The sequence below is a fragment of the Aspergillus brasiliensis genome, assembly GCF_001889945.1.
Source record: "Aspergillus brasiliensis CBS 101740 unplaced genomic scaffold ASPBRscaffold_17, whole genome shotgun sequence".
NCBI classification, from domain to species: Eukaryota; Fungi; Ascomycota; class Eurotiomycetes; order Eurotiales; family Aspergillaceae; genus Aspergillus; species Aspergillus brasiliensis.
Window position 1 is genome coordinate 475,364 of NW_027137458.1, and position 24,259 is coordinate 499,622.

Below are 24,259 nucleotides of genomic sequence, written 5' to 3' on the forward strand. Positions count from 1 at the left end.
ACGCCGGCTGGACATTGTATGTGCGTGGAATCTTCTACCGATTCAGGGGTAGGTATCTTTCTAACGAGAATCCAAAAACATGAATGGACAAGAGTAGTATAGACCTTTCCCAGCGACAATAAAGACGCTTTAGCCCGCTTTGGAAACATATATGGCGATCAGCAGCGCCATGTATCCTCGGTTAGATCAGTAGTATTGAAGAAAGGCACAGAAGTATGCGGAGCATACCGTAATCTGCGAGACTACCCGAATAGGCAAGCAAAAGTGTAAGCCTATTGCCTGAGGCCGTCAGGCAGCAAGTGTTGTGACTCGATGAAGTTTCCGTGCGCCCCCCGCCTAGTGCGGCAGAACGAAGAATTTATCCAAACATTAGGAGCAGCTCATCTGAACAGCACATAACGAGTCATTTGTGATTGTGAGCGATCTAACCAGCTAGTGCAACTTTGCACTCCTTATTTGATATCCACTGTACAATTCACAAATGCTCAGGCTGTGCTGCCCCTGATGCACGCCCTGCCAATGGCATGGCGCTTTGGAATCTGATGGAAAGAGGCTGAATGAGGAACTTTAAGCTATCCCCTCCAAAGCGGACCACGTCAACCAAATTGAAAAAGCTCCCGTGGCATCTTCTTGCCTTGCACCCTCTGCTCAACTGGTGTTAACAAGCCAGTGAATACATTCATCACTGTATGTCCAGCAACCGTGTTTGGAGGTGCAAACACTGGACGATATTTGCATCCAGCCCAGCAATTTTCTTGCTTCTGGTTGCACTGTGAATGCTAGCACGTAGATGGCTGCGCTATTCCTCTTCTGCATGAGCCTGTTCTGGCATTAACTCCGATCGTTATCTCCGAATACTCCAAACGTTATCTCCGAGGGATATCATTCACAGTCGTTGTACCTGCCATGTCAATGTTCAGGTCTCCTGGCGAGGCATCGTCCTCAGAGTCGTCTTCGGACACGTCCTCGGACGAAAGTAAACAAGATATTTCTACGGAAAACTACGTGCCCGCCAGAGGTAACCAGAAGGATGAGAAGAGTGATGTCGATGAATCTCGTCTCTTGCCGGACAATGCCCATCAAGACCATGCTGATACCGGCACTGTGCTGGAGGGTGATACGAGAGGTCATTCAAACATGATGACAGCTGCTCTTCTCGAGTTCTACTGTCTTAGCCGGGCGGCAGACATCCTAAACAAGCAGGCAGGCTCCAATGGACGGTACACGCGTGATTCGCCCGAAGTGCGATATCTTGGGAACCAGTTGTACACGCACAAGTCCGCATTCCTTTCCTCGGTAGGAGCATTGTCTCAGGGCATTGAGGGAGATGAATGGGGAGCAACACGGCAATATTATCGCGACAACCTTGATATGCTGGGCGTGTCTATGCTAGACAGACTCAAGATCAACGATGCCGGCGGACAGCAATCCGGAATCACTGCAGCATCCGGTGCAGCCCCGAGCCCCGAGCATTCTAAGGCTCTACAGCTCTGGCCCGTCAATACGAACCTAAACATGGTGCAGGCCGGACATGGTGGTGCTGGACTGCCGGGCGGCCAAAAGAGACTAACTAGCCACGAAAACGTCAATGCCTCGCAAACCTTTCCATTTGACCTCGCAGCCTTGCTCAATTCGCCGATGCGTCTTCCAGCAAGCTCGCCTGTCGGCTTGCCTCTATTTCAGCCCAAGTCGCAACCCCCAAGCAGTCATCTGTCGCGGTATGTCATGGAGTTTTCCGAGGTCAAAATCCTGGGCCGTGGGTCATTTGGCGAAGTATATCACGTCAAAAACCATATAGACGACCAGGACTATGCAATAAAGAAAATCCCCCTCAGTCATCGCCGGCTTCAGCAGCTACAGGCTGGCAGCCAGAATCAGCTGGAAAAGATCATGAAGGAAATTCGGACCCTCGCTCGACTCGAGCATACCAATGTCGTTCGATATTATGGCGCCTGGGTGGAACAGTGCCACGTTTCCGGTTACGCTGCTTCTCTGCACGAACAGTCTGACGATATCGAATCTGCACAGATGGAAAGCCGCACCTCTAGCCGGGGAATGACCGATAGCCAAAGCTTTGGGATCGTTTTCGAGCAGTCGGAAACTTCGGCTGTATCACATCAGTCACTATCATTGGATCATGAGTCAAAGACTTCTACTACATATCATCGCCGCCAGAGCCACGCCAGTGTGGGTACCCACACTTCGAAGGCAAGCTCTGCACATGCCATCGGGGAAGATGACGAAGTAGAGACTATTCCGCGTAACTTCAGCCTCAGCTCACAAGACCCTCTATCTACCTTCGGTGGGACCGACGATGATATTTTCACGGATGGTCTCAGCGAAGATCCTTCCAAACTGCAAATTCAGCGGAAGTACCGAAGTCCAGCTCAGCTTCCCGCCGTCGTTCTACATATACAAATGTCATTACACCCCATTTCGCTGAGCTCCTACCTCAACCCACAAGCAAGCGCAAACACGGAGCATGACAAAACGCTTCCACGACGCCACTGCTACCACCTGGTGCCTTCTTTAAAGCTCATGTTGGACATAATCTCTGGCGTTGATTATCTTCATTCCAAGGACATTGTGCACCGCGATTTGAAGCCAGCTAACATCTTCCTGTGCGCCCCGGACAAGAAGCAACTGGACGGGTGTCCTCCCTGCGCAAAGGCACATGGACCAATCTATAGATACTGTCATCCTCGTATTGGTGACTTCGGGCTTGTCGCAGACATCTCGCACATCAATGACTGTCATCCAGAGGGTTCGTCCACACGGCCACACAACGCAGAGATCCACACCGTCGTCGGAACCGAATTTTACCGACCACCTTACCACGCCAGCAAGGCAGGCATGGGTGAACGCGCAGTTCAACATGACAGACCCGCGTCTGTGTATGTCATTGACGAGACCCTCGACGTATACGCGCTGGGTGTCATTCTGTTTGAACTGGTGTATCCACTCAATACAAAGATGGAGCGCCAACTCGTCCTCACCGGGCTCACTCGAGGACCCTTGGGACAAACCTCAACCGCAACTATCTTCCCAGATGACTTCTCACAGAAGCTTCACATGGGTTCCATGACCCTTGCCGATGGAACGCTGGTAGCCGACCATCTGATGACGTGCATACGGGGCATGTTAGAGCCTGATCCGCAGCAGCGCTGGCGCTCACCGCAGATCAAGCAGTATTTGGAGGAGCTTCTTTCCCATGTGCAGAGCTTAGACTAGCGTAATGGTCTGCAGCATGATCTCCGACAGATGAATTTGGTTCACATAGCGAACTGGTCACTGGATTAGTTGGCGTTGGCGACGTACAAAGTTCAACAACATACTGGAGATCAGGAAATTGAGTGTCGATCAGTGTGAGCAAGGAAAAGGGGATCATGTACATTATCTAGAGGCGAACTTGAAGTTGTACCGAAATAAATAGATAGCATATTCCCTGCATGTTGTTGTGACACCAGTTATTGAATGTTGTGAAGCTACAGAGTAGACAAGCGGCGAACTCCCCGACCGCCACAACTGAGAGGGCCTCGGCGATGCTCCGACGAGCCCCGAACCGCGTCTCCAAATCTCCACACCGTCAACTCGCGGGGTTGCGAACCGAGCTGATCCCATCACTTCTACAATCATCAATCACTGTATGTTCTAGGATGCATTGTCGTGAGAAAAACAATCGTCTCTCAAGCCAACAGAGAAACAGAGTGAGGGATGGTAAGTTATCACACATTGTTGGTGTATGCTCACCGCAATCAACCAAGCATAAAGAATACTACTGAATGACTGCGATGCGGCTACTGCGTCACCCCGCAACGATGATATGCCGAAGCACGCGGGCGATCAGTTCCCCGACCGCGGCCTCTCCCCGTCCATACAACGAGCATATAAATCTCAGCGGATTCCAGACCTCCACCCATTCGATCCCTTGCGTGTGCCTTCCTTGTGTACGAGATTCCACTATAACTAGGGATTTCTCTTTCCCATTGACCTCCATTGTTTAAGTGGTGAGACTCTGCAGGTATATCGGAACAATTGCGGATTCTATAAGATAACTCGGTAGGACAAGATGACAAGGGAGAGGCAGTTATCTGCGCAGCAGATCTCTCAGCACAAAACGCCCGACGATTGTTGGATTGTCGTCGACAATCAGGTATGGGATGTGACGGATTTCTTGGAAGAACATCCGGGCGGATCATCAAGTGAGCGCCCCCAGCACTAAAGCTGCGAATAATGAGAAGTGAGGACTGACACGTTCCCTCAAGTCATCCTAAAGTATGCCGGACGCGATGCCACCAAAGCATACTCTGAAGTCCATGCTCCCAGTGTCATCAAAACACAGCTATCACCGGAGCGAAATATGGGGGTGTTGGATGAAACGACAATTAGCGATGACTGGGTGAAGCAGCCGCCCACTGAGAATCCACCCCTACTCCTCGAGAATGAGAAACCACCGCTCCACACTTTGATCAACTCCCATGATTTCGAAGTGGTAGCATCGAAAACTGCTAGCAAGAAAACATGGGCCTTCTATTCCAGTGCTGCAACAGATCTGATTACGAGGGATGCGAACAAATCCTGCTTTGACCGCATATGGCTGCGACCGAGGGTCTTGAGGAATGTGCGATCAGTCGACACGAAGACCAAGCTGCTTAATGTCGATACCGATCTTCCCCTCTTCGTTAGCCCGGCAGCAATGGCGAAGCTCATCCATCCGGATGGCGAGTTGGCAATTGCGAGGGCGTGTGCGAATAAAGGCATTTTCCAGGGGGTATGCTCGCCATTTGTCGCCTCTGAATGTTTCTATCATTGCTTCCGTTCTGATTGCTTCTACAGGTCTCTAATAATTCTTCCTATCCTCTTGAAGAACTGCGCAGTGCTGCACCTTCGGTGAATATGTTCTTTCAGCTGTACGTGAACCGCGACCGTGCAAAGTCCGCTGCCCTCCTTCGCCAATGCTCCGCCAACCCCAATATCAAAGCTATATTCGTAACGGTTGATGCTGCCTGGCCCGGGAAGCGCGAGGCAGATGAGCGCGTAAAAGCCGACGAAACGCTATCAGTCCCGATGGCGCCATCCAAAGCAAAGAACGACAAGAAAGGCGGCGGCCTGGGACGAGTGATGGCAGGATTCATTGATCCCGGACTGACCTGGGAGGATCTGGTGTGGGTGCGACAGCATACACATTTGCCAGTATGCCTGAAAGGTGTCATGTCGGCTGATGATGCGATCCTTGCTATGGAAGCTGGACTCGATGGCATTCTCTTGAGCAATCACGGTGGGCGGAATCTCGATACTAGCCCACCTTCCATTGTCACTCTATTGGAACTGCACAAGCGGTGCCCGGAGATCTTCGACCGGATGGAGATCTATGTCGATAGTGGTATCCGGCGGGGAACCGACATTCTTAAAGCAGTGTGTCTGGGTGCAACAGCGGTTGGAATGGGACGCAGTATGCTCTTTGCAGCTAATTACGGTCAGGAGGGTGTGGAACATCTGATTGACAGTAAGTGGGCTTTTCATTCGTTCTTTTGCACACACAGGGACACTTTTGATCTTTTGGGCTAACAATATCCACCAACAGTTATGAGAGACGAGCTAGAGACCGCCATGCGCAATGTCGGAATAACCAGTATTGATGAAGCTGGGGCCCATCTAGTCAACACTGGCGATATAGATCACCTGGTCCCCAGCTCCGCCACTCATCCGTATGCGCGGATGGTAGCTAAAGGACGACGTCCAATTGGACCTAAGCTATGATACCAAGATGATCGTTTAGTATAAGGCCTTAGACCCATTGATAAGTTCAGGAACACATACATGCAGCCTAGATAGTCAACCGCTGGATATCCCAATCACTAGCTACGGACATCAATATCTTAAATGGGTAGCTCGCTTCGAAGATCTCAAGACCTCATGAGTGCCATTGTGTTATTGGTACGAGATCGCCAAACAATGGCACTAGTTCAAGTGGCACTGGCATAAGGGTACTAATGAAATTCTGACAAGATTATTTGCCTTCGCATCTTTCGTTAAAGTGATAGGTGATAGCCGGAATGCTTGGCATATCGGCAATTAATCAAGTGCCGGATGAAGTCTAACCCATCGCAAAAAATGGCCTACACCTAGCGAGCACCATTTATGAAGCTTTATGTATTCTCTCCAGGTTCGTAGCGCCACTCCCCACAACTGACTCGAAACGCGAGGAGAGAGACGACTGGAGATCGGGAGAACCGGTGGAGATGGGCCCGTTATTGGGATCATCGACTTCCTGTCATCTCGCTTAGCCGCTGGCGTGTTTCTACCCGCCGCCAACCCTCAATTTATCTCCGGCATTTCACTTCAACAGCCCAACGACATCTCAGCTATTCGATCAGTCGAGCTTTCTCGTCATTCTGAGCTCGTGTGTTGGATCCGCCTTGAACGGATGTCGACTCGATCGACGAATGCGTGATTCTCCGTGATACTGCCAATCTGCAGCCTCCATGACTTCTGAAACAGCTAATCCCGAGCAAGCCATTGAGCTGCGTCGACCATAGATCCTTTCATCAAACTGGAACTGATCTGGAGATGACGGAAGCTTCGCGTAGCTTGATCAGTATCCAATAAATTTGGCAGAGCCGATCATCCGAGAAATGTTAAATAGGATGAACCGTCCTCGAAATAAGTCTTCTCTGCAAGCAGATCATTCTCTTCCGACTCATCAGTCTTTCACTCATTTCCCTTTGCGAACTTCATTGATTGAAGTTCTTCCATTCTTTTATCACTCTTTAGGAATTCCGCTGTGCGTGAATACACATAAAATGCCTCTTTCCAAGATTGCGGGAGTCCTGCTGGCCTCAGCTTCCCTCGTGGCCGGACATGGCTATGTGTCAAGTATCGAGGTGGACGGCACTACTTACGGCGGTTACCTCGTTGACACCTACTACTACGAGTCTGATCCCCCGGAGCTGATTGCCTGGTCCACGAACGCCACGGATGATGGCTATGTCTCTCCCACTCAATACGAGAGCTCCAACATTGTCTGCCATCGTGGCTCCGCGCCTGGTGCGCTTGCTGCTCCGGTTGCACCAGGTGGAACCGTCAAGATGACCTGGAACACTTGGCCGGACGACCACCATGGCCCAGTGATTACCTACCTGGCCAACTGCAACGGCTCCTGCTCCGACGTCGATAAGACTGCCCTGCAATTCTTCAAGATCGACGCCGGTGGCTTGATCGATGATTCTGAGATCCCCGGTACCTGGGCTACGGACCAACTCATCGACAACAACTACACCCGGAGCATCACCATTCCGTCTGATATCGAGGCAGGAAACTACGTTCTTCGTCATGAAATTATCGCCCTGCACGGTGCTGAGGACTTGGATGGCGCCCAGAACTACCCCCAGTGTATCAACCTGAACGTCACTGGAAGCGGTACTGCCACCCCGAGCGGAACCCTTGGAACTGCCCTGTACAAGGACACCGACCCCGGCATTTACGTCGACATCTGGCAAAGCATCAGCAGTTACACTATCCCTGGCCCGGCTCTTTACACTGCTGGCAGCACTGCAACCGCTGCTGCTGCGACCACCACTGCTGCGGCCACCACGGCTGCAGCAACCAGTGCCTCGACCACCGAAGCCGCTGTTGTGACCTCCGCTGCCGCGTCTTATGCTGGATCCCCGACGACCATGGTCACATCTTCTCGTCCTCAGTCCACTGCCAGCTCCGGAAGCTCCTCCAGTGTTGGTAGCTCTGGTAGCACCAACAACCAGCCTGGTAATGGCGCAACGGCCGGCGGCCAATTCGGTCAGACCCAGCCTGGCATGGGATCCGACAGCACCGACGACGTCCCCAGCTCCTCCGACTCGACCTCTACCCCTACCAGCTCCACTCCCAGTGCTGCCTCTAGCTCCGCGGCTTCGACTACCTCGGGCGTCTTGAGCGGCTCTTGCAGCCAGGAAGACTACTGGTACTGCAACGGCGGCACGGCATTCCAGCGCTGTGTCAACGGCGAGTGGGATGCGTCCCAGAGCATGGCTGCCGGCACTGAGTGCACTCCGGGCATCTCGGAGACGTTGACCATCACTGCTGCTTCGAAGCGTCGCGGTATTAGCGCTATGCGTCGTCGTCGCTTGTAAGAGATGCAGATTACTAGGTACAATTGTGCTAGGGATCTGTGGCATACGGGACCTGCATCGTCTTTCTCTTCATGTGTATATGTACCTTACCTTTACCAGCTCTGAAAAGTAGGAGCTATGGCAATGAAAGACATTGGGTCAATGAACACCCGCTTAGATTACGCTTCCAATATATCAGGCTAAGCTTCCAAGGTTATTTTGGCAGGCGCTACAACACGCCAATATAAACATGATTATCATATTCGCCTGAGAAACACTCATCAATATCATGATACGTAATCTAACACACCCCCACGCAACAGGACTTAGAATGGTGGCTGGAAAATAAGGGCTAGTATACTATTCATTGTTTTCTTCTGGCGGAAAACACGGCAGAATAAAACGCGGTAAAACTTGCTGTGTCAGATGGATGGATCCATTCATTGAACGCCTCTGTATTATACGCTTGACGTTTCGCTGTTACAGTCGTCTACGGGTACTCCGTACAGGCTACGGCCTACCACGGGGATGCTCCCCATCAGGTTTCCAACGTTTTCCTTTCTCTCTCTTCTTTTCTTCGACCTCCTTCGCCTCTTACACGTGCGTGCCCAGGTGTCCGTTTTAAACCCGTCAACTGGTGGCCACTTATCAGTCAACATTGAATACATACATGGGGCATTCGGAGTGACTTTTCTTTACGCTTTGACAACCCTTTCTCATACCCCACCCTCCTTAAGACGGCGTTTCTACACTCAGAACATCTCCTTTGCGATTTCAAGGTCTCCCATTTTCCAGCATAAAGGCACTTCAAATGTCTTACCTACCGCCAGGATGGACCCTGGAGCGACTTCAAACAGCAACAGTCGATGATCTACGCCAAATACCAGAGGAAGTAAGTAATTATTCTATATAAAGTAATTGATCTAGATCCCTAATTATCTCGATCATGTAGAGACTCCATGAGATTGACGAAAGTTTAATTCCCTTCGAAAATGTTCCAGTCCGACAAGTCATCGGCCGTGCAATCCATAACGAACACCGACGAAAAGTTCGCGCAGAGCGCGGCCTGCCACCTGCTCCCGGGGTACCGCTTTTTGAAAAGAACGACGATCCAGTGGTGGAGGTAGTAGAAAGAGGAGGATTTGACGAATTTGGATTTATCGTGTTTCGGACCGATTACTCAGACGAAGGACGCTGGGAGCAGTGGCAGAAAGAGTTCCAGCGCATTATTGACGCCTCGATGGCGAGTGCTAGTGGGGGGAAGAAAATTGAAGACAAATGCCTCTTACTCAACTATGAAGATGAGGATATTGCTGGTGCTACTTATGGGCAGATTTTACAGTAAGACCCTATCTCTATTCTGCGAGTGTTTCCAAATGTTGACCGATGTACTAATAATCCTTATAGGGAATACTCTGAGTACCAAGAGACTGAAAGTATCCCTGAGGGACTTGATACTGGTATGTGCCTAGTTGTCGACTCAGCTGCTATGGATTCTATAACATCCGACAAGCCGTGGGTATATGCATTGGACTTGTCATTCGATCATGCCAATAAGAGTCCACTCGCAGATGGAGCCTATCCAGGCTACTTCCGAGTTGCCGTCGACTCTGTAATCACGGAGCTCTACCCTATGCTCACAGCAATGACACCTCCGGAGCTTTGGCCTTCGGACAACACAATATGGGAATCCGCGTTTTAATAAAAGAGCGATGGGAGCGTTGTGGCTCCTGAAAAAAAAAATTGTACAAAGTGGCAGTTGTTATAATTCAGAGGAGGGTTTATTATTCTTTTAATTAGAAGGGAATAATACGACTATATATACAGCGAGAAGAACAAGTTAATTTCCAATCAACTTGATCCTTCGTATACTTTATAACAGCTAACGGGAGGCTACAAATAGCTCCCTTTAATCTGCCCCTTTAGTCCTTAGCCGTCACATAACCCTACATATTCTCTTTACCAAAACAAGACTGATTGGTCCTCAGGTGTCCAAAGTTAGACTCCTTAACTTTGTAGCTCCTTGGCTTCTTGGTTCTTACTGAGGCATTAATCCAATCTCTCCCCAGTACAGTACTACATCTCCCTAATGCTCCAACCGGATTAACGTCCTTCCTAACAGCGTAATCCGCCACAGCCCTCTCCCTCCACACCTCTAACAGATTCGACAACGAAACTATCCCGGCAGTAGTACTAACCCAAACTCAACTTCCAGTTAAGCTTAAGATCAGATCTTCTCTATTACATACTTTTTGTTCTAGATGTAATATCCAGGGGCCTGAAACCCATCCTATATGTTTCTTATACAGTAGAGACGACCTGGCACGTTAAGTTAAACATATCGTTGTGGCCTACACCAACCCCAATATCCAGATGATGTATCTAGTGGGTGCTGGCAGTTGAATCCATGATACTAACTTACCCAGACTGGGTCAAGAGGTGTATGTGATACAATCAACGAGTCTAAACAATTAGGACTCGCTCAAATTCGGGATCAAGTGACGAGAGCATATAATTTAAACCGAGCAGGATCTTGATTGACGTTCTCTTGAATCCCAGATTCTAGTCGAATTAAAGATCAGGGGAAGTGCCACTTGATCTTGCATCATATGGTGAAAGGATCTACTGGGAAGACATCGAAGAAAAACCTCAGCTCGTCGGTGCCGAACAGGTTATCAAAAATTCTCCACCCTTCTTCTTCCCCAATATCCTGTTGTTCCGTGATCTCTGAAGTAATGGTTGGGTAATATTGATCGTTCGTATTGGTAGCATGATATGCCCGATCGCCAGTAATCTCAGTTGATGGAAGACTGTATTCGTTGGAAGGAAGGTGGTGGTAGTTATGTTGACCGCTAGTACCTGCCAATTCACCTTCCCCTGTAGGCGGAAAGGCTGAAGGTCGTAGTAGGTTCTCAGACCGGGGCTCAAGATGGGCTGACGGCTGTTTCACCAGGATGTTGATGGTATGTTTCAGGGTGTCCTGGCATAACCTGTCAAGCAGGTCTTCGAGACGTCTCATTGCAAGACTGGTCCATCTCTCTCTCATCACGGCTAGAACAATGTGGAATTTGCGCACACATCTGGTCAATATATCCAAGAAAGAATCTATTCCAAGCTCCCTCGATAACACACTGGAGGCTGTTCTAGCTGTGACAATCATGGAGATGGCCGAGAAAACCAGGCCTTGAAGTAACATCCAGGAGTAGGGAAGTCGGTAGTTTCGAATGAGTTTTTCGTGGATCTCAATAACCTCGCACGATGACAGAAAACACCTTTGCTGGAGTTTAGGTCCCGGTTGGGGAATGAGAGGGGTAGGTCGAGACAGCACGGCAGATGTTGAATAATAGAGTCGATCCCAGTACTCCACTGGGTAGGGTGAGTGGTTGGACTGGTCATTATATAAGTTATGTAACTCCTGGTGCCAGTCGTCCAGCTTTTGCTGGAGGCTCTCGACCATGGAGGTGGATCTGTTCGTGTCCGGTGAGATTGGGCTTGTATTGTGCGATCTGCTGCTCCGATATACGAAGGACAGCATTTGATCTTGTATTTGACGGTGTTTGATATGATGAATAGCCATTGCTGTCGCTCCTTCCTCCTCTGAGTTGCTAGGCAACGGTGCATCTGCATCTTCGTAAGAAATACTTTTGGGCCGGCCTAGATTAAAAGCCAGTGTGATTTCGATGACATAGGTCGTCCAGAACACTCGACGCCGAAGTTCAATCTCATCCGCCGTGAACTTCCAGCGATGGTTATGTCGATGTAGTCCCAGTTCTATTGCGATCTTTGAATTTCCATCAGTTGCGGTTCCTCAAGCTTTACTCGAAGGGAAGGGGGGAAACATACACGCATAGCCATTCCCGCAATGTGCCATTGTTCATTGTCAGACGGGCGATGGGAGGCATAAATTGATATCAGATCAAGTATCTGTATCAAGGATATACGAGGAACTAGTTTCGACGGTTCCGACGCAAGCAGTTCAACGGCCTTTCGATATAATGCCTCGGATGTAATGTTGTGATGCTTCGCATCATTCTGATATTCCTGGAGACTTCTATCTGCCTGGAAGTGATCGAGGAGGTGTCGTTGTTCGGCATGAATAGCACCTATCGATAAGACCAGATACAGAATAGTAGTCATGTCCCCAGTTTCTGGTGGGGCTCTACTTGAATTGCACATGGACTCGAGTACCGCAATATCCTGAGACAGAAACAGAGGGTAGCAGCTGTGTACCCACTTTAGGTAGCACCGTAACAGGAAAGCAAATGTTGCTGATGTCCTCCAATTTGCGGAATGAAAGGGGACGACGGCGCGATGGAGGGTCGAAGATTCGTCCATACGTCGATGAAGGCATGGTCCAGTGGGACCCTGAGGTAATATGGACTGGGCAGTGTTTGCAATAAACCTGGCGAATATGGAGCCACTCGATGCTCCCAAATACCGAGCTTCACCGGTAGCATTGAATGCCAGAAGAGGAATATCCGGATCAAGATCAGTTGATGAGTCTCCCTCATTTTGTGCTATCGAAGGCCGCGCAACCGCATTTTGTACAGAGTCAACAGTCTTATGAGGTGCACCCTGACCGAGTAGAAGATGTTGACAATGCGGAAGAGTGTCGAGTGCTGTTCCAGTGCTGACCTGGCGAACATCAAGGTTCAAAACCCGTAGCAGTTCGCCCTCTAACCATGCAAGTCTCTCAACAGTCCCCGGCGGTGCGTCCGAGGGAGGCTGGCTTGGACTGAGCGCCGCTGGGCGACCACTGAACCGGCGGCGCCTCTCATGCGGTCGACAGGGAGTTTGTGCTCGCAAACAGTTCCGACAGCTTGGTGTAGCTCCATCACACTAGTGTGTGAGCAATACATCAGCGCCGAGTGGATTTGACCCCGATTGAAGCTCTGACCTTGATTTTCCGCTCGTGACAAAAAGCACACGCCTTGCGGGTTCCTCGGCGAGAGTGCATTAGAGCGGGATTTATGCGGAGGTAAGAGATCTCTACACTGTGTGCAGTCTTTGACGATGCTGCCTCAAATGGAGGATATACCAATCAATTTTCATTGCTTGATTGACTCGCAGGTTGGTGTTGACTCGGCGTTTTAAACGCCGAGTTAGCTGTAAACTAAACTCCTGAGAAACACGTGACCCCAATTGTTGTGCTGTTAGTACCTTCACCACCTACCACCCACTTACTGCTTTGGACTGCACAGTATAGGGCCATTCGTCATTATCGATCATTGGGAAGCAAAAACGCTCTGGCAATGAATTGATTATTTGTGCCACGATACAGTGGTCTCTGGTCCATGCCATCTTGAAATTTACAGGCTTCCCCATCCTGATCATACTAAATAGCCGAAACGCCGAAACGCCGGCAAATATATCTCGGGCAGCGTGATGCGCGTTGAAGCTATTTGGAAGCTAGCCACAATCAAACCAATAATATTTCTGACATTTGCCGCGTTGCACGGCAGATGAAATGACAAGAAGCAGTACATTCCCCGCTTCTGTGGTCCTGACTGTGGGGTCTCATGGTATATCTATTCCCTTGACCACAATGGCATGCACAATGTTGCAATTGAAGCAATTACTTGGTATAATTGCCGAGATATTCTAATTCACAATGCCTGAGAATGAAAAGTCCGATGGCTCACTGGGCCCTTCGCCTGCTTATGATATTGACATCGAAGTCGTTCCACACACCACCAACGTCAGTATTGAGGATAGCCAGAGGCCGCTCAGGCGAAGTCTCAAGTCTCGACATGTCGGAATGTTCTCCATTGCAGGCGCTATTGGAACAGGTTTACTCATAAGTAGTGGGACAGCGCTGTCACGAGGTGGCCCTGCCAGCATGCTTCTGGCATATTCTTTCGTTGGTCTTTTGGTACTCAACATCATGTCCGCGCTTGGCGAAATGGAGGTGTTCATGCCAATGGATCAGGGGTTTGGTGGCTATGCGTCTCGACTGGTGGATCCTGCCTTTGGGTATGTTGCAATCCGATTAATATTCTCCGAGCTTATACTGAGGTTGGAATGAGCTTCGCCACTGGGATGAACTATTTCTGCAAATATGTAGTGCTCCTGGCCAACAATCTCACAGCTTCAGGAATAGTGATGCAGTACTGGCTTCCGAATATTAATGTTGCCATCTGGGTGGTTTCCTTTGCTGTCATTATCATAATGATCAATGTACGATCCCCCATCTTCTGCGCATGGCGAGAAAGCTGACGCTAGTTGTCTTCAAAACAGTTTATGCCCGTCCAGTATTTTGGTGAAGTTGAGTTCTTCGCGGCTTGTATCAAGACAATCACTATTATCGGTCTGATGATTCTTTGCCTGGTCATTGATCTAGGAGGTAGCCCACAGGGGCGGCTAGGATTCAGATCCTGGAAGAATCCTGGTGCTTTCAAAGAGTACCTCGACACAGGCGCCACGGGGCAGTTTCTCGGTTTCTGGGCTTGTGTGGCAAATGCTGCATTTGCATACATGGGTAGTGAGATGGTAGGTATGACTTTTGGAGAAGCATCGCGGCCATGGAAGACGATCCCCAAAGCCATCAATGCAACCTTCTGGCGCATTACGTTTTTCTACGTCGGAGGTGTCTTCTGCTTGGGATTAGTTGTGTCTTCGTCGAATCCACGGTTGATCGATGCTACGAATGCCGCTACTGGAGCAGGTAAGACTAGTACCAGCAAAGAGACTACTCAGGCTGATATTCGAAGGTGCTTCGCCTTTCGTCGTCGCAATTGTCGATTCAGGGATTTCCATCCTTCCGCATATAATCAACGGCTGCCTCTTAGTCTTTGTTCTCAGTGCTGCAAATACAGGTTCGGACAAAGCCTTCTGAGATTGTTAGACCTGCTAACATAGAGTACGCAGATATATATGTTGCATCGCGTACTCTCTATGGCCTGTCCAAAGACGGCTACGCACCCGCTTTGTTTAAGACTACAAAACGGTCTATCCCTGTATTTTCTGTTGCAGTGGCATCAGCATTCTTCCTTCTTGCATTGATGAACATTAATTCCGGGAGCGCTCAGGTCTTTGAATACCTGGTCTCCCTTTCCACGATCCTAGGGCTATTAAATTGGTTTAGCATCTTAGTAACCTATCTGTTTTTCCAAAAGGGCATGAAGGTGCAAGGAATGAGTAGGAGTGAACTTCCCTTCTCAGGGTGTTTCCAGAAAGCTAGGGCTGAGATTACTCTATTCTTTACTGTGCTGATTATTCTGACCAGTGGTGAGTACCAACTACCGCGATGCACCATGACTTGCTAATGCCGTCCACCTATTAGGCTTCTCTGACTTCATCCACGGATTTGATCCCGTTGGTTTTGTCGTCAGTTACGTTGGGATACTGGTTTATTGCTTCTGGTTTGTCTCATATAAATTCATTCGGCAGACCAAATTTGTGGATTTTCAGGAGATGGATATCACGACGAATGTTATAACAAAGGAATATGTTGAAGAGTTGGAACGTTCCATAGCATAATCTGAGGACTCTTGTCAGTCAAGTCCTTCACGAAATACATCCAACATGACTCATTTGATATTGTAATTCCATGTGTTTTATCGATTCAAGGCGCGTTCACCAATGACTAAAGTCGGACACACTGGCTTCCCATTGGTAGATAATTCGCTCGCTCAAGTCTCGGTGGTGCTGCTATCTAGGACTAAGAGGCAAACGAGTATCAGCTATCTCTAAATTGATCAAAAAACTTCATTATCTCGGCGTTTCGGCTATTCGGCGTTTCGGGTTTCTTTTGGCGAAATGATGGAGGTCAGACCAGCAATCATTCACCGAGTCATTGGAGATTCCCAACACAGTTGCGGCATTAAAAAGCCGAGAAGGCTGCCCACGGTCTATGTATAATGGCAGAAAGATTGTGTCTATACACTTCACTTTTCGTGAAAACCTTACATGCACCATCACCCCCATCATGGCCAACGTCGTTAATCCAATCGCTGCGAAATTGCATGTATCTCCCACCCTAGAGATCAATGAACTTGTATCACAGGCACGGAAAGAGGGCAAACGTGTCATCCATTTGGGCTTCGGCGAGGCAACCTTTCCTATCGCCCGAGAGGTCCTTCAGGCGCATCAGGATGCTTCCAATGAAACAAGCTATATGCCTGTAGCTGGTGTAGAGGCTTTACGAGCGGTTCGTCCACATCCTTCTTTATTCAAGGGAAGTAGGTACCTCGGAAGACATGCTGACCTTGAAGTATAGTCCATTGCGAATTTCAACGCCAATCGTCTCGGTGTGGAGATCAGTCCTGATCAGGTTGTCGTTGCTCCTGGATCGAAGCCTTTGCTTTTTGCTTTATTCGACATACTGGACGGTGCTGTCTTACTGCCTCGTCCCTCATGGGTCAGTTATGAACCGCAGGTTCTACATGCTGGGAAAAGACTGTTTTGGGTTGAGACGGACCCTGTTGATCGTCATACCATTACTGGTCTGTACTCTTTGCATACATAGTATATTATCATATATGCTGATTACATGCTACCTTTGATTTCAGAATTATCTCTTCTCTCCGCATATCATGAGGCAATTGTTGAGGGGGTCGTTCCCCGGATCATGCTAATCAACAGCCCATCAAATCCGACAGGACGTGTCTTCTCTGCTGACTGCATTCGAACGATCAAAGAGTTCTGCAAATCTAGAGGGATCATTCTAATAACAGACGAGATCTATTCCGATATCTGCTACGATGAGAGTCAGAAAGAGATCAGCGCATTTGATAGTAGCAAAGATGACACCGAGACCGTGATCCTTACCGGTGGATTATCCAAGGTAAATAGCTAGCTACACACCCTTTCTTTTAAGCAATAATGATAGATATTCTGACCAATCCGAAACAGACATATTCAGCCGGTGGCTGGCGCGTCGGCTACGCCATATTCCCACCTTCGTCGAAAGGAGAGTTGATCCGCAAGACAATTCTTGCGTACGCTTCCGAATGCTGGTCTGCAGCTTCCGCGCCGGCGCAGCTGGCATCCATCAAGGCCTTTTCCACGAGCCAAGCGATGTGTTCCTACCGCCAGTCTGTCACTGCCTTGCATCGATACTGCACCGGCAGACTTTATTCGGTTCTCAAAGAACTCGGACTGGATGTTGCACAGCCCGAGGGTGGTTTCTACGTCTACCCGTCTTTCTCTCCGTATTCGGCACAACTGAACAAACTCGGGATTTTCACGAGTGCGGATCTGTCGGCTTGGTTGATCAGGGAATGTGGACTGGCTGCCCTGCCGGGATCCGCGTTTGGTGAAGATGATGATGGCCCGTTGTATGGAAGGTTCCGACTGCGGATGGCCACAAGTTATCTATACTTCCAGAATGAGGTTGAACGATATAAGAAGGGATACACTCTGCTTGAACGCTGTGCCTCAGGGGAGGAAGTCCAGCTTCCCTATTTGGAGGAGGCGATTGAGAGTTTGAAGAATGCCGTTCAGAAATTGAGGAGTGTACGCATCTGATATTTCTTGTCTTCATACTTGAAGGATCCTTCAGCAGTATCAACAAGCATCGAATGACTGAGGACTAGGTTATACTTTCCAACTTCGGCAAACTACTATACCCGTTGAACGGAGTTATCAGAACGCACTGAATATATTGGACATGTCTTCAGTAAAACATTGACGTATATAAGATGCGCATCATGAGGTACTCCAAAAGATACTCATCGAAGATATCCGGGACTAGTTCAAGCCATTCGGGCTTCCCCTGGCAGTAGGCCGTCGAATTGCAATAGTCCCAGTACTCAGGATACCAACCAGCCAGACCCCAGTCAATGAGTGTGATCCGATAATCCGGACTCCCATCCGCACACACTCCGTTCTGTGCCACCATGACATTCTTCGGCTGAATATCTGCATGGGTGAAGACAGCTCTGTGTCTCCTAAGTGTACGTTGAATTGGTTCACGGAGCAGCCGGACGTAATGCGGCGACTCCCTTTGCGCTAAGCATTTCAGGAGGCCTTGGTTCAATTGTTCCTCGTTGTCAAGGGGACCAGATATGCTCGGGTCATGATCCAGGGTAGAGAGAATACCCTCGTAGTAAGGCGTGCGGTTCAAGTTCCCCAAATACCCCAGGGAAGGAATCCGTCGCAGTTCATCAAGTGCCTCTCTGATGCGTTTGCTAACTGTCCTCTTCTGGTCTTCGGAAAGAGACGGCGCTAACTTCTGCAGATCAGTACCGGGGATATAATCCATGATGATGTATCGTTTCTGAGTCTCCGGGTCGACGAAATGATCGTAAACTCTTGAAATAGGGACGTTGCTGTTAGTAGCGACGAACTTCATGTTCTCCGCTTCGAGCGGCGCGATGGTGATGCCGACTTTGACTGCGAAGCGCTCTCTTACTCGGACGACCTTGACAGATCTGCTAGGGTCGCTGAGGAGATCGGTTGATGCTTCGATCTCAGCGATGCTTGGGAGTGCAATTTCCTCGTCGACCATTTTTTCGATGGATAGAGATGTCTTCAGATGAGAGTTAGAGATGAGAAGTTGGAGAAAAGATGGATGAAACAATTGGGAGGTGACAACACCGCACGCAAACTGTGCAAACAATAGAACGACTAATCAAATTGAGAATACGAATTGGCCTAGGGCGTGATTATGATGCTGTACTCCGTACATACTGCATAGTTGCCTTTGTTTTCACCACCTGCTGAAAACTGCCTCACTTGAGGGATAGAAGAAACAATCGCTGAGTCACACGGCAACGACAGAGATTGCAATGAAACATAGATAGTTTGATAATAATAGAACGTGATATCGTCCTTTGCAAAATCACCGAGGTATGACTGCAGTGTAAAACGGAGTATCATAGCCGGACAGAGCTCGGATCTTCATGATTATAATGCTATGTATATCCTTTCCTATTCCTAGTGTGCAGATAGTCCTTCTCCATGAGTAGTATGACTTTGGGTGAGATACTTTATTATGTGAATATCACGATGACTTGACTATTAGAACATCTTCACAATGGGTTCATAACTTCGCCTTGGGCTTCCTGGCTGTATTACTAGCCATATAAACCTGATATCGAGACAGATAAACTCGATCCCGCATAACGAAGTGACATCGTGCAGCGAAGTCGACCTTTGTGACTGATCCATCTTTGAGTACAGACTGGACGGAGCCTTCCACCATAGCCACGTTAGAATTTGGTCCGTATGGGAGAACCTGCTTGATGTGATGCGTGCACCGCTTAGTTGAAGCCCAGATTGCCTGTCTCGGGGCAGATATGCCTATCGAATATAGCTAGTGAATGAGGACGTCCTCAAGGGAATTATTAGGGCTAATATACCTTGTCTCCCACGTATTTCCCTCCCCCCCATTAGTACCGTAGCATCAGGCGTAAAGCATTGTATATATTTCTCATGCGTACTCGGTAAATCCGAGAGGAGGTAAAATTGTTTCAGAAATCGCTTGAAGGCTGGATTGAACGGTATTAAGGGATAGTCTGGACCCGCTGTCTGCCTTTCGAAGCCTGCTGATAGAGTTAGATAATTCCCCATTCATGAATTCCAGCCAGTTATGCTTGCCTTCGTTTGGCAGATTTGCCAGTGCCTCTTGCCTGTACTTTTCATCCAGGAGTACAGTCTCTGCCAGGCTTGTATCGAAGAAACATCTCATTTGAACGATTTTCTTTGTGGAATTGAACTTGCAATGCCAACAATAATGCTGGCTGTACAGGCGATTGCCCAGTTTTGTTCGGGTATCCTTGGTTTTCAGCTCGATAGAAACCCACCCTTCCTCGTTACTTGTGATGCTATCCGGGGAGGCTATTATGAGTATGAGGCCTGGGTCTGCTATCAGCCTGACGATAGGCAGCCATGCATTATCCATAAATTCTCTTTTCGATCTCCATACTCCAGATAACGCACTTTGCCCTGTGATTTCCCAGTGGACATGGTCGTCGACGTGGTTGAAGAATGAATAGTATCCGTGGGGTACTTTACTTAATTCCCCAAAGATAGCGAGGATTTCGTTCTGCGTGAGATGTGGCATCGTGGACGGCTGTGGCTGGTCACTGAGTCCCCCTAAGCATGTCCGGTTCGCAGCAGCTGCTGACGGGTGAGAAAAGATGGCATTTTAGCAATATTTATATGTCGATACATGTTTCTCATTGAGCCGGTAGAAACCTATCTTTAACCAAAGCAAGTCATGACGATCGGGGGGCCTAAAAACATTATTAAGCTTATTTGAGTTCTACTCAGAGCTTCTTCCCAAACAACAAGACGAATGCGGCGAAGTGAGTACCACTGATTGAGTGCGACAGGACCAGATACTCCAACCTAAGAGCTCATAAGCATATGAAAAGACTCAGCCCAAAGAACGAGAAAGCTAAAATCCAAGTGGCGATTTCATAGTTAGGGCTCATAACTGGGCGATTTCATATGATCCTTTAGCAACCAACGAAGTGCGTCTCACCACCCAGGACTGTATTTTAGAGATGTCCAAATCTGAGAACAGAACAGCTTTGATTTTACAACATCACTTGCGAGAAAATAAGTGCGTCAGCCACATCAATGACCTCACGACGTATTACATTCCTCAATAGTCCATCGCCTCTGCCGTCTGACATGGCCTCGCATGATGTCAAACCAATGGGATTAACATTATAATAACAATCCTGCGGAGATTCGACATTCTGTTTCCTAATAGCTTGTAGAAGGGAGAAGGAGTACACAAGGTCCTTGATCATACTAGATGTAGAATGCTGTACTAGCTTTGTTCCATATATGATCATATCAGAAAATAACCGCTCTAACACATGAGAACATACTCCTTCATAACTAATTGTTAATCCCTTCCATATGGAAACCCTTTTAGAGAATATTCCGGTGTATCTACACGGGAACACTATTCATTCCTCGCTCTAATCCGCATCAACTACATCACAGGCGTTATCGAAGCCATCCAGTCCCCTCCATCACGAAATCCCAGGACCATGGTATGTGCCTTTCACTACTGTGGCGATAATGGCTCGTGTGCTGACACTCGCGTATTAGCATGCATGCTTATTATCCGTTTTCTGCTGGAAAGCCACTCCTGTATTGGCAAGAAGTACGTCTCGGATTCTTCCTTCGTTTTCTCTTCAAAGAAACGAGAGCTGATTTTTACAAATTCAACAGCTTCGCCATGGCAGAAATCAGAATGTTGACTGCCAATGATATTCTGTCGCAATTTGATCTGAACGAGGTCCCGGCCCAGAATATCGACTACATGCAATATGTTACAATGCAGTTCGAACACGGATCTTGGACGGCTTTTCTCACGCCATTGATACCAGCAATCTCACCCTGTCTCAACCTCCTGGTGAATGGATCATGTATAGAGATATAAAGATACAGGGAAGATAAAAGATACAGATAGGGAAATTGGAGTAGAAGAAGATATCGGTAAATCAAAATTTTATTAATAGTTGGTTCCACATGGAACCCAAACTAGACGATATGATAAATCTAAATCCATAGGAATACTGGATAGATAGTCTGTGCCATGGCCAGGCGCTTACAGCGAGCCGAGAGCAATGCAGGGCAGGCCCAGGCCGATGAGGTCGCCCTCCTGTAAAATATATCAGTATGGAGGTTGTGAAAGGGGATTGACGATTGATCACTTACAGTGTCGCTGCCGCTGTTCTGGCAGCAGGCGGCAGTCTGCGTACACTGGTTGTTGAGCAAGTCCTGCAGACCGATAAGGTCAAGGGCTATAGATGTCAGAGCCAATTCTAGTCCTGCAGCGGAATACATACCCTGAAGGTCAAGCGGGGAGCAATCATCCGCCAAGCCAAGGCCCTGGGAGCCGGAGCCAGCACCAACGAGGTTGCTCAGGAGGCCAGACAGAAAACCGCTGTCGATATTGGTGGAATCGCCTGCGTAAGTGGCCTTGTTGCAGCAGGAGAGCTTGGCGTTATTACCGCAGGAGTCTGCTCCGTCAGAGACGGTCATGCCGGCAGGGGCGGGGATGTGGGTGACACCACGACCGCGAACGGAGGGCTGAGCCACAACGACGGAGGCAAGAGCGAGAGCAGCAGCAGCAGTGAACTTCATTGTGACGGTGGAGTGGTGACTCGAGTTGAGTGGTAGAAGAGGTTGATTTGGAAGATTGGAAGATGGAGTTAGACTGATGATTGAGCGAATGGCTGATGATGAGGAGGAGAAGAACGAGGGTTGGACATGGCTATTTATGCCGTCGTGTTACTAGATCGTACCTGACCCGGTGTGAGGTCGAACATGGCTAGTATCGCTAGAAGCCGTTGCATTCGTGACAGGCTTGCTGTTTGCGTGAATCGTAGTGTTGCATCCAAAGGGTTAGATCGGGTACAAGCGAGACCATTCGTAAGATCCTGCACTTGGTGGTAGCATTTTCACACCTTCCAGCTGGGTCCTCGATGGAGCCCATCTCACGATCTAGTGTGAAGGACATGTAGAGGTGACACAAACCGTGTGGTAAACCGTGTGGTGACAGCCATCCCTTGCTTGGCGCTGCCGGCAGGCTTTTTATCCAGCGTTGCATCCCGCATTCTTAGCCGCCGTTTTGGTGGCTTTGCCGCGAACGCCTTGCCCGATTCCCGGTGCTTATCGCGAGCCACAATATCCGTGTTCATTCCCAACCGGCTTCGTTTGGCGTCCACCTCACGGGTTCCTCCGACCAAACACCGATGGACAAAGTTGACAGCTACCGTAGTCGTTTCCGGGTGCCTAGGAACGTAATGCGTGCCCCAAAAGGTTTGAACTTCAGCATGAGTGCACCGTTCGGCCAAGCGGTACGTAGAGCTTGGCGCAATCATTGTATCTACCTCGCCGATGTAAAGGAGGGCAGGGGTACAGATCCTCGGATAGTACAGATCTCTATACATGGGATGACCCAGCATAAAGCCACTGTATGCGACGACGAACTTGAGCGGTGGATGAGTGGTCTGCCCCCGTCAGCTAGGAAATTGGCTAGGTTGCATAAGTATACCCACACTAACACCGAAACCAATGCAGCGATCTTTTTTCTCCAGTAAAGATGCGATGATCATCGCCAGGGTCGCACCGGTCGAGAAGCCGATTATACCGGCAACCGGATTTAGTTGGTTGAGCTGCCTTAGCACACGTCTCACACTCAGATCCAGGCCGGAGATTCGCTGGCAGTCAAAAATTCCATAACCCCATACTTTGGAGTCTAGATCTGGAACGTTCACATCGAACGGTGCTTCGCTGTAATGGAGCGCAACGTGTGGTAGCGGTCGGTTGCTTTGAGACCCACCTAAATTGAGGGCATCTTGGAGGAAGTGCGTTTTGTAATGGAACATATCCATCGACTGGCCATGGCCTATAGACGATCAGCATTAGTAGATGGCATGCCACTACTGGATTCTGACCATGAAGCATTAGAATGTTAGCCTCTTCACCAGTGTTCATAAGATCTGTGCTATCTGCATAGTTACGTAAGTAGTCTAACGGCGTCAGATGAATGCCTGTCATCTCCAAGACGTTGAAGTGTCGATTTTCTCCTTAAGCAAACAATTGTCTACAGTGCCTGCATCATAGTTGAATTAGTAGAAAACAATGTGCAATTTGCGTAGTAGTTACGTCGAGTTGACGATCAGCGGTTAAGATGGCCGAAAGTTGCCCATGATTGCACTTCAGAGCCATAAAGTATTAAGCATACTGTTGCCGGAGCTCCGGCTTAGTGACGGACATTCCTTGTGTTTCATTTGAATGCGAATGTAGATACGACGATGTACAAGCACTGCTCTTCGCCGGTTGAAGCCCCGTGGCAGGGACCGATGCATTTCTGCGCTATCTCTTTAGCTCAGGAGGTTGCAATGTAAACTCAGCAGCCGGCATAGCGGGAAAGGAACTGTAGTCCTAAAGTGCAAGCTCGGTCATTCAATAGTCATCTGTTTCACAGATGCCCGAAAAATAAGGCTCATACAGTCGAAGCAGTGGCACGGCATGCAACTGGTAGTCACTTGGAATGTACTAGTTGTGCATGTTAGCAGAGGGTCCATTATAAAAATCGTGTGACATGCGACAGCCAAATCGAGAATCAAGCGGCAGCATGAGGCCTATTATCCTAGAGAATGAGTGCAGATATGTATGCTAGAAAGAAAGAGTAGTCTAGAAGTGGGAGATCAAGAGAAGAAGCGAAGACGACTTGTTGC

The 24,259-nt window shown here is 48.8% G+C and overlaps 11 protein-coding genes across 11 annotated transcripts; 6 read left to right on the top strand and 5 right to left on the bottom strand.

Annotated features, from left to right (window-relative positions):
- The first annotated feature begins 485 nt into the window (after positions 1-485).
- On the top strand, positions 486-3,420 carry ASPBRDRAFT_48265 (putative protein kinase). The gene is made up of 2 exons (XM_067626053.1): positions 486-3,284; positions 3,336-3,420. The coding sequence occupies exon 1, from the start codon at positions 907-909 to the stop codon at positions 3,229-3,231; it is 2,325 nt and encodes a 774-aa protein (XP_067474463.1). The 5' UTR covers positions 486-906; the 3' UTR covers positions 3,232-3,284; positions 3,336-3,420.
- Positions 3,421-4,069: 649 nt separating this feature from the next.
- ASPBRDRAFT_136472 (FMN-dependent alpha-hydroxy acid dehydrogenase) lies at positions 4,070-5,760 on the top strand (the record flags this gene model as incomplete). Its single annotated transcript, XM_067618796.1, has 4 exons — positions 4,070-4,202; positions 4,266-4,771; positions 4,837-5,506; positions 5,585-5,760. The coding sequence occupies 4 exons, from the start codon at positions 4,070-4,072 to the stop codon at positions 5,758-5,760; spliced, it is 1,485 nt and encodes a 494-aa protein (XP_067474464.1).
- A 1,043-nt stretch (positions 5,761-6,803) lies between these two features.
- On the top strand, positions 6,804-8,126 carry ASPBRDRAFT_136432 (lytic polysaccharide monooxygenase auxiliary activity family 9 protein; the record flags this gene model as incomplete). The annotated part of the gene is made up of 2 exons (XM_067618789.1): positions 6,804-7,699; positions 7,826-8,126. 2 exons carry the CDS (start codon positions 6,804-6,806, stop codon positions 8,124-8,126), a joined length of 1,197 nt encoding a protein of 398 aa, XP_067474465.1.
- A 790-nt stretch (positions 8,127-8,916) lies between these two features.
- Positions 8,917-9,807, top strand: ASPBRDRAFT_200380 (uncharacterized protein; the record flags this gene model as incomplete). Its single annotated transcript, XM_067621428.1, has 3 exons — positions 8,917-8,997; positions 9,058-9,446; positions 9,513-9,807. 3 exons carry the CDS (start codon positions 8,917-8,919, stop codon positions 9,805-9,807), a joined length of 765 nt encoding a protein of 254 aa, XP_067474466.1.
- Positions 9,808-10,710: 903 nt separating this feature from the next.
- On the bottom strand, positions 10,711-13,062 carry ASPBRDRAFT_200381 (uncharacterized protein; the record flags this gene model as incomplete). Its single annotated transcript, XM_067621429.1, has 3 exons — positions 10,711-11,886; positions 11,949-12,944; positions 13,003-13,062. The coding sequence occupies 3 exons, from the start codon at positions 13,060-13,062 to the stop codon at positions 10,711-10,713; spliced, it is 2,232 nt and encodes a 743-aa protein (XP_067474467.1).
- A 654-nt stretch (positions 13,063-13,716) lies between these two features.
- Positions 13,717-15,370, top strand: ASPBRDRAFT_661969 (uncharacterized protein; the record flags this gene model as incomplete). Its single annotated transcript, XM_067628680.1, has 5 exons — positions 13,717-14,078; positions 14,132-14,282; positions 14,343-14,769; positions 14,816-14,920; positions 14,973-15,370. The coding sequence occupies 5 exons, from the start codon at positions 13,717-13,719 to the stop codon at positions 15,368-15,370; spliced, it is 1,443 nt and encodes a 480-aa protein (XP_067474468.1).
- Positions 15,371-16,032: 662 nt separating this feature from the next.
- Positions 16,033-17,573, top strand: ASPBRDRAFT_59211 (pyridoxal phosphate-dependent aminotransferase; the record flags this gene model as incomplete). The annotated part of the gene is made up of 4 exons (XM_067628016.1): positions 16,033-16,254; positions 16,324-16,549; positions 16,616-16,890; positions 16,959-17,573. 4 exons carry the CDS (start codon positions 16,033-16,035, stop codon positions 17,571-17,573), a joined length of 1,338 nt encoding a protein of 445 aa, XP_067474469.1.
- Positions 17,574-17,721: 148 nt separating this feature from the next.
- On the bottom strand, positions 17,722-18,555 carry ASPBRDRAFT_187336 (uncharacterized protein; the record flags this gene model as incomplete). The annotated part of the gene is made up of 1 exon (XM_067620094.1): positions 17,722-18,555. The coding sequence occupies one exon, from the start codon at positions 18,553-18,555 to the stop codon at positions 17,722-17,724; it is 834 nt and encodes a 277-aa protein (XP_067474470.1).
- A 532-nt stretch (positions 18,556-19,087) lies between these two features.
- On the bottom strand, positions 19,088-20,158 carry ASPBRDRAFT_661978 (uncharacterized protein; the record flags this gene model as incomplete). Its single annotated transcript, XM_067628681.1, has 3 exons — positions 19,685-20,158; positions 19,409-19,581; positions 19,088-19,349 (listed from the first exon to the last, which is right to left on the bottom strand). The coding sequence occupies exons 1-3, from the start codon at positions 20,110-20,112 to the stop codon at positions 19,090-19,092; spliced, it is 861 nt and encodes a 286-aa protein (XP_067474471.1). The 5' UTR covers positions 20,113-20,158.
- A 1,460-nt stretch (positions 20,159-21,618) lies between these two features.
- On the bottom strand, positions 21,619-22,157 carry ASPBRDRAFT_136359 (hydrophobin family protein; the record flags this gene model as incomplete). The annotated part of the gene is made up of 3 exons (XM_067618786.1): positions 21,619-21,672; positions 21,729-21,814; positions 21,860-22,157. 3 exons carry the CDS (start codon positions 22,155-22,157, stop codon positions 21,619-21,621), a joined length of 438 nt encoding a protein of 145 aa, XP_067474472.1.
- Positions 22,158-22,510: 353 nt separating this feature from the next.
- Positions 22,511-23,576, bottom strand: ASPBRDRAFT_136181 (uncharacterized protein; the record flags this gene model as incomplete). Its single annotated transcript, XM_067618770.1, has 3 exons — positions 22,511-23,026; positions 23,075-23,424; positions 23,474-23,576. The coding sequence occupies 3 exons, from the start codon at positions 23,574-23,576 to the stop codon at positions 22,511-22,513; spliced, it is 969 nt and encodes a 322-aa protein (XP_067474473.1).
- Positions 23,577-24,259: the final 683 nt, after the last annotated feature.

What these genes read in the sequence shown, in the direction of transcription:
- ASPBRDRAFT_48265 (XM_067626053.1), top strand. Translation starts at nt 907, where the DNA reads ATGTCAATGTTCAGGTCTCCTGGCGAGGCATCGTCCTCAGAGTCGTCT.